At 45.8% G+C, this 13153-nt stretch overlaps 1 protein-coding gene across 1 annotated transcript in view; it reads left to right on the top strand.

Moving 5' to 3' along the window:
• Nucleotides 1–13153, top strand: part of BIRC6 (baculoviral IAP repeat containing 6) — a 367036-nt gene that overhangs the window by 80111 nt on the left and 273772 nt on the right. Inside the window, 2 exon segments of the mRNA XM_038745922.1 lie at nt 139–707; nt 709–1531. Of these exon segments, the coding sequence (XP_038601850.1) occupies nt 139–707; nt 709–1531 (1392 nt within the window).

Genomic DNA, 13153 nt, shown 5'->3' with positions numbered 1-13153 from the left:
TACCTTGTATCTCCCCCAGTGCCCAAAACAGTGCTTGGCACATAGTAAGTGCTTAACAGATACCATTATTATTATTATTATCGCGTCAACTTTTCGGGCTCCACCCTCCTGTGCGTAACCCACTGCCTTATCTTTCAGGGCATACGTCCCAGAAGGAAGCCATGGAGGTGAGCCTGGATATAACATCCCTGAGCATCCTCCAGCAGCCCGAGAAACTTCAGTGGGAGATTGTGGCCAATGTCCTTGAAGATACGGTTAAGGATCTCGAAGAACTAGGGGCAAACCCCTGTTTAGCCAACTGTAAGAGCGAAAAGCCGAAGGAGAAGCACCTGGAACAACCCACCATTCCCTTTCCCTGCTTGTTAGCTGGAGGTCTGTTGACTTACAAATCTCCCGCCACCTCCCCCATCAGCAGTAACTCTCAGAGGTCGCTGGATGGCTTAAGTCGGACGCGGGGCGAAAGCGTATCGGAGCAAGGGTCAACCGACAACGAGTCCTGCACTAATTCCGAACTGAACTCCCCTCTGGTGAGGAGGACTTTGCCCATCTTGCTCCTGTACAGCATCAAGGAGTCCGACGAAAAGGCGGGGAAGATCTTCTCGCAGATGAACAACATCATGAGCAAAAGTTTACACGACGACGGTTTCACGGTGCCGCAGATCATCGAGATGGAGCTGGACAGCCAGGAGCAGCTGCTGTTGCAGGACCCCCCCCGTGACGTACATCCAGCAGTTCGCCGACGCGGCGGCCAGCCTCGCCTCTCCGGACTCCGACAAGTGGAATGCCGTGTTTCCCAAGCCCGGGACCCTGGTTCAGTGTTTGCGGTTGCCAAAGTTCGCGGAGGAGGAGAACCTCTGCGTTGACTCCATCACCCCGTGCGCGGACGGAGTTCACTTGCTGGTGGGGCTGCGGACTTGCCCCGTCGAGTCCCTGAGTGCAATAAATCAAGTGGAGGCCTTGAATAATTTAAACAAATTAAACTCGGCGCTGTGCAACCGAAGGAAGGGCGAGCTGGAGCCCAGTATGGCGGTGGCCAACGGCACGGGGATCGACGTGATCCAGCACGAATCTCCTGCGGACGCGCAGACCCCTTTAATCATTCAGCCCGAGCAGAGGAGCGTGAGCGGCGGCTATCTCGTGCTGTACAAAATGAACTACGCCACCCGGATCGTCACCCTGGAGGAGGAGCCCATCAAGATCCAGCATATCAAAGATCCCCAGGACACAATTACCTCGCTCATTTTGCTCCCGCCGGATATATTGGATAACCGAGAGGACGACTGTGAGGAGCCCACCGAGGAGATGCAGCTGATGGCTAAGAACGGCAGCGAGCGGGAGAAAAAATCGCTCTCGACTCTTGGACACCTGGTGATCACTACTCAGGGAGGCTACGTAAAAATCTTAGACCTTTCGAACTTCGACATTTTGGCCAAAGTGGAGCCTCCGAAAAAGGAGGGCACTGAAGAGCAGGACACGTTCGTGTCTGTGATCTACTGCTCGGGCACGGACAGGCTGTGCGCGTGCACCAAAGGTAGGCTGGATTTGGGGGCTCGAGTGCCCTTTACCGAAATCTGCGGGGGATATGGGAAGGCGCGCGTGGATTTCAAGTCAGTTTAATCAGGACCATTAGCCGGGCCATCTAAGCAAGGTCCCCGGGGAGAGTTTAGTCACGTTCTTGTAGAACAACGAACTTTCGGCATCGGGGATGTTGGTGGCGGCGGGGAGGGGGCTTTTTCCTTCGCCTCTTTGGCTTTGTAAATCAGTATTTGTTGGACATCTGCTGTGTGCAGAGCACTGTGCCAAAGGATTTGGGAGAGTGTGGTGTGGTCACGACCCCTGCCTTCAAGGGATTTGCAATCTAGCGAGGAGCCAGACAGAATAGTTTGTAGTTAGGATGAAAAGGAAATGCGTATAATGTAGTGCTTAAGGAATAAGATACGTTAGAGTCGTGTGTAAATCATCTGGGAGGCTGTGAATGCACACGTGTATGGCCAAAGAGCCGACAGGTGGGCAGAGAGAGGGGATGGGAGAGATTCCTTGGCGAAGGCCTCCTCCAGGAGATGGGATTTCAGGAAGGTTTTAAAGATGGGGGAAAGCTCTGGTCAGTCGGGTTTAAAAGGTGAGGTCCTTCCAGGCTAGCGGAAGGACGCGAGTGAGAGTGAGGCACGGTGAGTCGGTTAGCTTGAGAGGAACAAAGATTACGGGCTGGATAAGTAGCAGGTAGAGAGCTGATTGAGTGCCTTAAAGCCAGTGGTCTGGAGTTTCCCCTTGATGCTGAGGGGACGAGGCAACCGACTGTGGTTTTTGATGAGTGGGGAGCCTTGTGCAGAAAGCTATTTTGGAAAGATGATGCTGGCAGCGAAGCGAGGAGGTTAAGGTTCCCTTTCTGTGGACTCATCTGTTGTATTTACTGAGCACTTATCGGATGCGACGTGCTTTACTAGGTACATGGGGGATGAATGTACAGAAGAATCCCTGCCTTCAAGAACCTTAAAATACTGCAGGAAGGCAAGAAGATGTAGATTGATTTTTTTTTTTTAAATCTAGTTAAAAGTGAGAGGAGATACAAATCAGAAACCCAGTTAAATACATTAATTAAATCAGTATGAAATAAAAGGTAAGTACAGGAGGATACTGGGTTAGCTTGGAGAAGTTATGATTGGGAGCTTGAAAGTATTGTAGACTGTAAGCTCATAATAATATAATAATGATGGCATTTGTTAAGTTCTTACTATGTGTGAAGCACTTTTCTAAGCGCTGGGTGTGGGGGGATACAAGGTGGTCAGGTTGTCCCACGTGGGGCTCACAGTCTTTATCCCCATTTTACAGATGAGGTAACTGAGGCACAGAGAAGTTAAGTGACTTGCCCAAAGTCACACAGCTGACAAGTGGCAGGGTTGGGATTAGAACCCATGACCTCTGGCTCCCAAGCCCGTTCTCTTTCCACTGAGCCACGCTGCTTCTCTAGACTGTAAGCTTGTGGCGGGTGGGGAATGTGTCTACCAACTCTGTTGTATTTTATCCTCCTGAACACTTAGTACAGTACTCTGCTCACAGTAAGCACTTAATAAATACCACTGATCGATATTCTCTAATGCTTTGTGGAGGAGATGACCTTTTAGAAGAGATACAAAGTCAGGGAGGAAAATAGCTTGGTGACACTTAAGGGGAAGATGGTATTCCAGGTTGGGGAAACGTGAGTTGTGGGTTGAAAGTAGGAGAATTGAAAAGGAGGGACAGTTAGGAGGTGAACTAACTCTTATATTAGTAAAGGTTTTCTTTGTCTCACTAACATCTGTGTTCCTTTTCTTTAAGGTCTTGAATTTAATCATCTCATACTCTTTCCTTCCAAGGAATTCTGCCATCTTTATGTATGATTTACTCTTTCATATTAGTAAGCATTAAATTAAGAAGAATGTTCTGGTTGTCCCCTGTCTAATCAGTCGATCGGTGATTTTATCGAGTGCTTACTGTGTGCAGAGCACTGTACTAAGCTCTTCGGAGAGTACAGTGCATCGGAGTTGGTAGACCCATTCCCTGCCCACAACGAGTTTACCGTTTATTGGAGACAAACATTAATGTAAATAAATAATTTAGAGATCATATAGATTTATAGATAAGTGCTGTCCAAACTAGGAGATTGTTTCCAGTGCAGTCTAAACAACTCTTTGATCGGTGGTCTACTGAATGATTATCATTTATTGATGGAGAGTTTTTAAATTGCAATAGCTAATGTTGAATTGTACTTTCCAAGCGCTTAGTACAGTGCTCTGCACACAGTGCTCTGAATTGAATGAATGAAAAGTCCTTTATTTCCACCAGAACTTGCCTGAAGTCACTTTGGAGAGCTGTAGTGGTTTCTATCGTGGTACCGTCATCATTCTTGTTATTTTTCACACTTTCCCAGAAGCTCTTCCTGTGGCTTTTCAGCGAAGGCATTGCCTAATGACCACTTGTTTTTTATCCACTTATTTTCTATCCTTTTAGTTCCACACCCAGTCAGTAATGCTGTCCTATCAAGTCATGGAACGGCGCTCTTGGGAAGAATCAATCAAATCTTCCTTATTCTCATGCCGATTGCCTTCTTGAGTTATCCCATCCGATTTCCTCTTTGTTGCCATGTCACCCCTGTGGGAATTTCTGGGCTCACCCTAGAGGTGCCGTCTTTCCCAGCTCAATACAAATGACATTTCCAGTTGGGCTTTGTAGATCCATCCCTGGCCAACCTAGTTTAAGATCTTCTTTTCCTAGATTTGTCTAGATTTCCTAGATTTTTCATCTGTCCCAGAAGATAGTTGTAAGATACCCGTCCCTTTCATCATCATCATCAATCGTATTTATTGAGCGCTTACTGTGTGCAGAGCACTGTACTAAGCACTTGGGAAGTACAAATTAGCAACATATAGAGACAGTCCCTACTCAACAGTGGGCTCACAGTCTAAAAGGGGGAGACAAAACCAAACATACTAACAAAATGAAATAAATAGAATAGATATGTACAGGTAAAATAAATAAATAGTGTAATAAATATGTACAAACATATATACATATATACAGGTGCTGTGGGGAAGGGAAGGAGGTAAGATGGGATGGAGAGGGGGACGAGGGGGAGAGGAAGGAAGGGGCTCAGACTGGGAAGGCCTCCCTTTCTTTTTGAGGTAGATCCTGGAAGCCCTTTTTCCTAAGGATGATCTCGTTCTTCAGGATTTTGAAGTGTTCTCTTTGTCACCAGTCATCTGTTGGTCTTCAGGATTCCCCTGCCCCAAAGTAGCCCTATTCATTCATTCAATCGTATTTATTGAGTGCTTACTGTATGCAGAGCACTGTACTAAGCGCTTAGGAAGTACAAGTTGGCAACATATAGAGACGGTCCCTACCCAACAATGGGCTCACAGTCTAGAAGGGGGAGACAGACAACAAAACAAAACATGTAGACAGGTGTCAAAACCGTCAGAATAAATGGAATTACAGCTATTTGCACATCATTAACAAAATAAACAGGGTAATAAATATGTCCAAGTAAAATAAACAGAGTAATAAATCTGTACAAGCATCCTTATCCTATCCTTGGACTAGGAGGATGGATCAATCAATCAATCAATCAATCAATCAATCGTATTTATTGAGCACTTACTGTGTGCAGAGCACTGTACTAAGCGCTTGGGAAGTACAAGTTGGCAACATATAGAGACAGTCCCTACCCAACAGTGGGCTCACAGTCTAAAAGAGAGGCTCCACATCTCCTTCACCTTTCCTCCGTGAGCCATAGTACCCAAATATTGTCTCGCTTCGAAAGTGGAAAGAGCCTGAGCCTGCGAGCCAGAGGACCGGAGCTCTAAACCCAAGCCCCGTCTCTCGCCTGTGGCGTGATTTTTGGACAAGTCACCTCATCACTTACCTGTGCCCCAGTGCTTGGAACAGCGGTTGGCACATTGTAAGCACTTGAAAAACCTTTTTTTGGTCATTATCGTCATCATTCTTTTGACCCAAAAGGATGAAGGGGCCGGGGGTAGTAGCAATCAGGTGTTATCTCAGGTCTGGGCTGCTGCTGACTTGGTGTCTACATAGCCGGGCATCTACTGGTGCCCTTTGCGTTTGGCAGCTTTCTCCAACACGGGTCCGCCTTTTTTCTTCTTCCAGCCACCGCTGACTTAGGTCCCTTCATCCCTAAATCGGGACAGTCGCTTCTTCCCGGGAGATAGGGTTGCCGTGTTGGCTCTTGCTGTCCTTTAGCTCGAGGAGCACCTGCTCACCGTGGAAATTTAATGAATTAAGGAAGTGGCCAAGTGAGTGCACGGAGTTGTGACTAAGAATAAGTTTCAGAGTGTCTGATTTTATTTTTGACCCTGAGTGGCCTTCTCTTTAGTTTTCAGAAGCTAAGTAGGCAAGGTGCGGGTGGGTACTTGGAAGTTTTCCACGGAAAGGCAAGGTGTGGGAGGGATGACGGGGAGATGTAAAGTTCGCTCCTGAGAGCTGCTGCTTCCATTTTAATGTTTCAGCAGCTTTAGGGGCCAGAATCCTTTGGCAGTGGCGAGATTGGCGAGATCTGGTTAGGATTCGTGTTTGACGGTTTTAAGGTGATTGATTACCCCACACCTCCCCCGTTCTGTATTTCCTTAGGGATGTGGTGATCTTCTTAATTTATTACAAACTTTCTCATTTCATTCATTCATTCAAAGCAGCGTGGCTCAGTGGAACGAGCACGGGCTTTGGAGTCAGAGGTCATGGGTTCAAATCCCGCCTCCGCCAATTGTCAGCCGTGTGACTTTGGGCAAGTCACTTCTCTGGCCCTCAGTTACCTCATCTGTAAAGTGGGGATTAAGACTGTGAGCCCCCCGTGGGACAACCTGATCACCTTGTATCTACCCCAGTGCTTAGAACAGTGCTTGGCACATAGCACTTGATAAATGCCATCATTATTATTATTATTGATTGAGGGCTTACTGTGTGCAGAATGCTCTGTTAAGCCCTTTGAGAGAGTACAATGCAACAATAAACACATTCCCTGCCTACAGTGAACTTGCAGTCTAGAGAAGGTGAGATAGGCATTAATGTACTTACTGTCCTCTTTGTTAGGCATGTGGACCCTTCCCTTCAAGGCCCTGCTGAGAGCTCACCTCCTCCAAGAGGCTTTCCCAGACTGAACCCCTTCCTTCCTCTCCCCCTCGTCCCCCTCTCCATCCCCCCCATCTTACCTCCTTCCCTTCCCCACAGCACCTGTATATATGTATATATGTTTGTACATATTTATTACTCTATTTTACTTGTACATATCTATTCTATTTATCTTGTTAGTATGTTTGGTTTTGTTCTCTGTCTCCCCCTTTTAGACTGTGAGCCCACTGTTGGGTAGGGACTGTCTCTATATGTTGCCAATTTGTACTTCCCAGGCGCTTAGTACAGTGCTCTGCACATAGTAAGCGCTCAATAAATACGATTGATTGATTGATTGACCATTTTCCCAAGTACACTCCACTCCTTTATTTAATCCCGGGCTGAATTTCTGGTTTGTGTATGGTGAGACATGCCGGCAGTCTTCAGGTACAGTCACTTCCCCCTCAAGCACGGGGGTTGGTTCGTCCGTGTGTCTGCAGGAAGTCTAGCCGCTGTAGCCCCTCCGTGCTCAAGGCGACACGCACACAGGAGCCCATCCCTTCCCTCCGACCCCAAATGCCCCCGTACCCAGGCCGACGAGGGGTAGCGGAATAGTTCCCCGCTTCTGCCATCCTGCTCGCTCCAAAAATGTATAACGGAAACAGGCCTTCCTGCTCAGTCGGTGGAGCATAGGACTCAAAGTTAAGGTCCCATGTTGGGTGAAATCCTTTCTTCTCGACTGTAAGCTCATTGTGGGCAGGGACCGTGTCTGCCAACTGTTATAGCATCCTCTCCCAAGAGCTGAGTACAGTGCTCTGCACACAGTAAGTGCTCAATAATAATAATAATGATGGCATTTGTTAAGCGCTTACTACGTGCAAAGCACTGTTCTAAGCGCTGGGGGGGATACAGTGTGATCAAGTTGTCCCACGTGGGGCTCACAGTCTTAATTCCCATTTTTACAGATGAGGTAACTGAGGCTCAGAGAAGTTAAGTGACTTGCCCAAGGTCACACAGCAGACTTGTGGTGGAGCCAGGGATTCGAACCCATGACCTCTGACTCCAAAGCCCAGGCTCTTTCCAGTGAGCCACGCTGCTTCTCTATAAATACAATTGACTGAACCTTGCATCACCTTGCTGGTCTGGGGCCTGCTTAATTGGGTATTAGTGCCTCTTCCAGGGGTAAGAAATGAAGGGAAGCTTAGAGAAGCAGCGTGGCTCAGTGGAAAGGGTAACGGGCTTTGGAGTCAGAGGTCATGGGTTCAAATCCCGGCTCCGCCAACTGTCCGCTGTGTGACTTTGGGCAAGCCACTTCACTTCTCTGGGCCTCAGTTCCCTCATCTGTAAAATGGGGATTAAGACTGTGAGCCCCCCGTGGGACAACCTGATCACCTTGTAACCTCCCCAGCGCTTAGAACAGTGCTTTGCACATAGTAAGCGCTTAATAAATGCCATCAAAAAAAAAGGCAATAGATGTGGCTTTTCTTTAGCGAGGAGTCTGGGTGGAAGGAAGCTTCTGGATTATTTCTGGAGTTCATTTATGCAATCTATCTCCGTCCCCCATTGTTATGGATGATTTGAGTTGGCTGTGATATTTTCAGTTATTCAGAAATCTTTTTGCTGTGGTTGAAGGGTAATTTTTTTTAATGGATTTAATGAAGGCAGAGTGGTATTGGCATGTTTCAGGTGTCTGGACCAGTATCTTGCTCAGCATTTCCTCTCAATTTTCACAGATTTTCTATTCAGGCTATTTTATTGTCCTTTCCCAAGCTGTTGGTACAGTGCCCTGCACACAGAAATCACCGAGTGAATGTCGTTGATTGAGACCTCTCTCTCTTGTGATGCTTCCTTTCAGTATGGATGAATAAATTTGCTAACATTCCTTAAAATTTTAGGTATAGTAGTGTTTAAATAGTCTCTCTTAATGCCGTAGAAGATTAGAGTGGGCTGAATTTTACCTTTAAGGTAAATTAAGAAATCAACACCTGAAAAAGAGTGTATCTGGGAGAACTTGGGTAATCCCAATTCTTTGAGTTTTATTATCTGAAGCACAGACTACATTTTTCATGACTCCATCTGTTACTGAGTTTACGTGGACCTGAGATGCCTTGCGGTCTCAATGACTGTTGTTAGGAATGGCTTTTAGAGAGTGCTCCGGTAAAAAGTGTAGGACAGTCTGCAGCTCTGTTTGAGTCAGATTTTGGTGTCTGAGCCCCCTCCAGTTTGAAAGGATTTCCCTGCAGTACGGCCGAAACCAGTTTTAGATCATTTTAAGTTAAATATAAACTGTGGGAGGTGATTAGATTCGTAAAACATTCCGATTGTAAGAGTTTGTCTCAAAAAGCGTTTTTGTTTACCACAACCTATGCAGGGCAAGTGTTTCTTCTGTAATATTACTCCTTTCAGCTGTTTACAAATTATGCAATTGGCTAAATTGGTACCTGACATCACAGATCTCAGTTTAGGCAGCCCAACTCAATTTAGGGCACCAGACTCCAATGTCAAATCCTATCTTTGCAGTATCTTTGAGAAGATATTTGAGAAGATATTGGTTTAGTGGATAGAGCAAAGGCCCTGGAGTCAGGGGCACCTGAGTTCTTATTCAGCTTGTCCGCTGTATGACCTCAGGCAAGTCAGTTACCTTCCCTGGGCCTCAGTTAACCTCCTCTGTGTAATGGATAGAGATTAAGAATGTGAGCCCTATGTGGCATAGGGACAGCGTGCAAACCCAGTTAACTTGTATCCACACCAGCGCTTAGTAAGTTTCATAATGAATTTTACTTGGTGTTTCTGAATTTATAACGCTTCCCTCTTAAATAATTGCAAGCAGCTGGCCATTCACTCTGCAAACAGGGCAGTCTCATTTGAATTACAGTATCAGTGCAGCACATTTAAATGCTGGCTTCTCAGAGCCTCTGGAAGTTGGGGACAGCAGCCGGCTGCTTAGATATCTTGAGGAAGAACTCTTGGCCTTTGGAAAAAAAAAAGGAGTATTTGGTCTAATAAAGCTTAGTGACATTTTTCTTATTTTAGGCTGCATTATTCTGATCTCTATGAGTAAGACCCCTTCTTGTGCCGTGTCCTTCTAGTCTTTGTCCTTCTGTCATATGCCACCACCTTTCCAGCCTCTCTGTCTCCGCCCCCTTTCCGTCTTTATTTGTTTCTCCGAGTCCTGCTTCCACTTCCCCATCCCTCCTTACTCATTTCCATTAACTCTTCCCTTCAGTGAAAAGAGCCCAGGTTTGGGAGTCAGAGGATCTGGAGTCTAATCCCGGCTCTGCCTCTTGTCTGCCGTGATGTGCGCTGCACACAGTAAGCGCTCAATAAATACGATTGATGATGATGGTGACCTTGGGCAAGCCACTTAACCTCTCCGTGCCTCAGTTACCTCATCTGTAAATGGGGATTAAGACTGTGAGGCCCGTGTGGGACAACCTGATTACCTTGTATCTAACCACAGCACTTGGCATGTGGTAAGCACCTAACAAATACCATTATTATTATTATTATTATTCCTTGCCCCCCCCATTGCCAGTGGACTTGGAGTCCCAGTGGAGGCCCACCTTACCCATCCGGCGACTCTCTGTTGCATTCATGTCTGAGTTTAGCCTAGTTCCAGAGGCTAAAATTAGCTCAGCCGCAGCCTTACAAGCTAGCGGTTGGCTGAGGTGTCTCAGACTCCCTGGAGCAGGGGGATGTCAAGCAGGAAGCGCCAGACCAGGCTCCGAGGCAGAGATTCATCACTAGCTTTCGACTACGATTGCAAAGCAAGTAGGGGGTCATGGCGTGACTATCATTACAGTTCCTCAGGCATTTTTTTATGTTAAGCACTGTCAGGCACTGTACTACTGTACCAGGCCCTCAGATAGATACAGGCTCATCAATCAGTCAATCAATCGTATTTATTGAGCGCTTACTGTGTGCAGAGCACTGTACTAAGCGCTTGGGGAGTACAAGTTGGCAACATGTAGAGACGGTCCCTACCCAACAGTGGGCTCACAGTCTAGAAGGGGGAGACGGAGAACAAAACCGAACATACTAACAAAATAAAATAAATAGAATAGATATGTACAAGTAAAATAAATAAATAGAGTAATGAATATGTACAAACATATATCCATATGTACAGGTGCTGTGGGGAAGGGAAGGAGGTAAGATGGGGGGATGAAGAGGGGGACGAGGGGGAGAGGAAGGAAGGGGCTCAGTCTGGTTGGTTGGACAGGTTGGACGCAGTCCATATCCCACAAAGGGGCTTAATCCCCACTTTTCAGAGGAGGTAACTGAGGCCCAGGGAAGTTCCGTGACTTGCCCAAGGTCACACAGCAGGCAAATGGTGAAGTCTGGATTACAACCCAGGTCCTTCCAACTTCCAGAGCCATGCTCTATCCTTTACGCCACATTGCTTCTCGTTTTCGTCCCGTGACCTTCCAAACAATGTCACCGTTCTAATTTCCCTCAAATTCCCTCCGATATTCCTAATTTGGTCTCTCGTCAGCATCCTATCCATAAAGCGATTTGAATTTTGCCTGAACCTCCCGTTATTTTCGGCACGTACAGCTTTCCCTGTTAATTCCAAGTGCGCAGTATCAGCCGCATAAAAAGTCGTCTCCTACTGCAGTTGGCTCTACCAAGCTTTGCGAGTGCCTCGTTGAGATAGAGATGCGGAATCTGGTGGTAAATTCCCTGCAAGGTCAAGGACAGCATTTTTTAAAATTTTGTGTTCCCCAAGCATTTAGTTGAGGGTACTGCATACAGTCCTTGCTCAGCAAATGGTACTGAGGATGGTATGTTGAAATCTGAAGGATCAGATCAGCTTTTCTTGCCTTGTGATTTTATCCTCACGTTTTATCTCAGCCCTGCCGCATCATGTGCTTTCATTCAGGAATTGCAGATAATGAAAACTAGTGGAATTAGGACCGTTCTTCCGTAAACTCACCTGTCCAGAAGGAATGTGATGTAAAGATGCCAGAACAAGCAGTTGTGCCCTTGGTTATAGCTTGAATACTAGAGTGCAAATTTTCATGAGTTCATGGTTCTTAATAAATGCAGCTTCCATATTTATAAATGAACTTTTCACACGAGGCTAGATCTAGATTTGACGTTTTGTTGGTTTTGTGGTAGTTGTTAAGCACTTACAGTGTGTAAAACACTTTTCTAAGCATTGGGGTAGGTACAAGTCAATTAAGTTGGGCACAGCCCCTCTCCCACATGGGGCTCACAGTCTTAAGTGGGAGGGAGAGCAGGCATTACAGTTGAGGAAACTGAGGCACAGAGATTTTAAGTGACTTGCCCAAGGTCACACAGCTAGCAGTTGGCAGAGCATTTGGCAGAGCCGGGATTAAAACCCAGATCAATCAATCAATCAATCGTATTTATTGAGTGCTTACTGTGTGCAGAGCACTGTACTAAGCGCTTGGGAAGTACAAATTGGATCCTCTGATTCCCAGGCCCATGTGGTTTCCCCTAGGCCTTGCTGTTTCCCTGGTGTTTCAATTATGATAATAATAATAATAATATAGCAATTATGGTATTTGTTAAACCCTTACAGTGTGCCAGGCATTGTACTAAGCACTGAGGTAGATACAAGATAATCTGGTTGGACACAGTCCCTGTCCCACATGGGATACACTCTAAGTAGAAGATAGAAGTAAAAATAAGAAGAATAAAAATAAGAAGATAATCTGGTTGGACACAGTCCCTATCCCACATGGGATACACTCTGAGTAGAAGATAGAAGTAAAAATAAGAAGAATAAAAATAAGAAGTGGGGCTTTGGAGTCAGGGGTCATTGGTTCAAATCCCGGCTCCGCCAATTGTCAGTCGTGTGACTTTGGGCAAGTCACTTAACTTCTCCTTGCCTCAGTTACCTCATCTGTAAAATGGGGATGAAGACTGTGAATCCCCTGTGGGACAACCTCATCACCTTGTAACCACCCCAGTGCTTAGAACAGTGCTTTGCACATAGTAAGTGCTCAATAAATGCCATCATTATTATTATTATTATAGAACAAGTACCAATGAGGATGCTGAGGCCCTGAGAAGTTAAGTGACTTACCCAAGGTCACACAGCAGGCAAGTGGCAGAGCTGGGATTAGAAGTTGGATCCTCACACTCCCAGGCCTGCGCTCTCTCCATTAAGTCACCCTGTGTTCAGTGGCCAGTGGTAAAACAGTGACTTAGTTTGTACTGGAAGTATGAAGTAGAGACACCAACTATTTCTGTTCCTCGCCTCATTTGCACTCATTTTAACCGATGACAGGAGAATTTAGAATTTTATTGCTTTACTAGAAGAAAGTAAATATTCAAGATAATTTGAATAACACCTCATTCAGTAGATTAAAAATTGGTATAAATGAAAACGTTGGAATATGGCTGTTGTGGGTAGGTCATTTTTTCCAAGTGTTCTGGATTTTTCTGTTATCTACTCATAGGACTTTTGGATTATCTGGGGGTTAAAAAATTCAGATACTTGCTATTTTACCTGTTTGTTTTTCATCATTTCAAGTACTTCATCAGAAAATAAGCCAGGTCTGATCAATACCACTCTAGTTAATATAAA

The sequence above is a fragment of the Tachyglossus aculeatus genome, chromosome 1, assembly GCF_015852505.1.
Source record: "Tachyglossus aculeatus isolate mTacAcu1 chromosome 1, mTacAcu1.pri, whole genome shotgun sequence".
Classification (NCBI taxonomy): domain Eukaryota; kingdom Metazoa; phylum Chordata; class Mammalia; order Monotremata; family Tachyglossidae; genus Tachyglossus; species Tachyglossus aculeatus.
The sequence above is the reverse complement of the archived record's forward strand: the minus strand, read 5'-3'. Positions and strand labels throughout refer to the sequence as shown.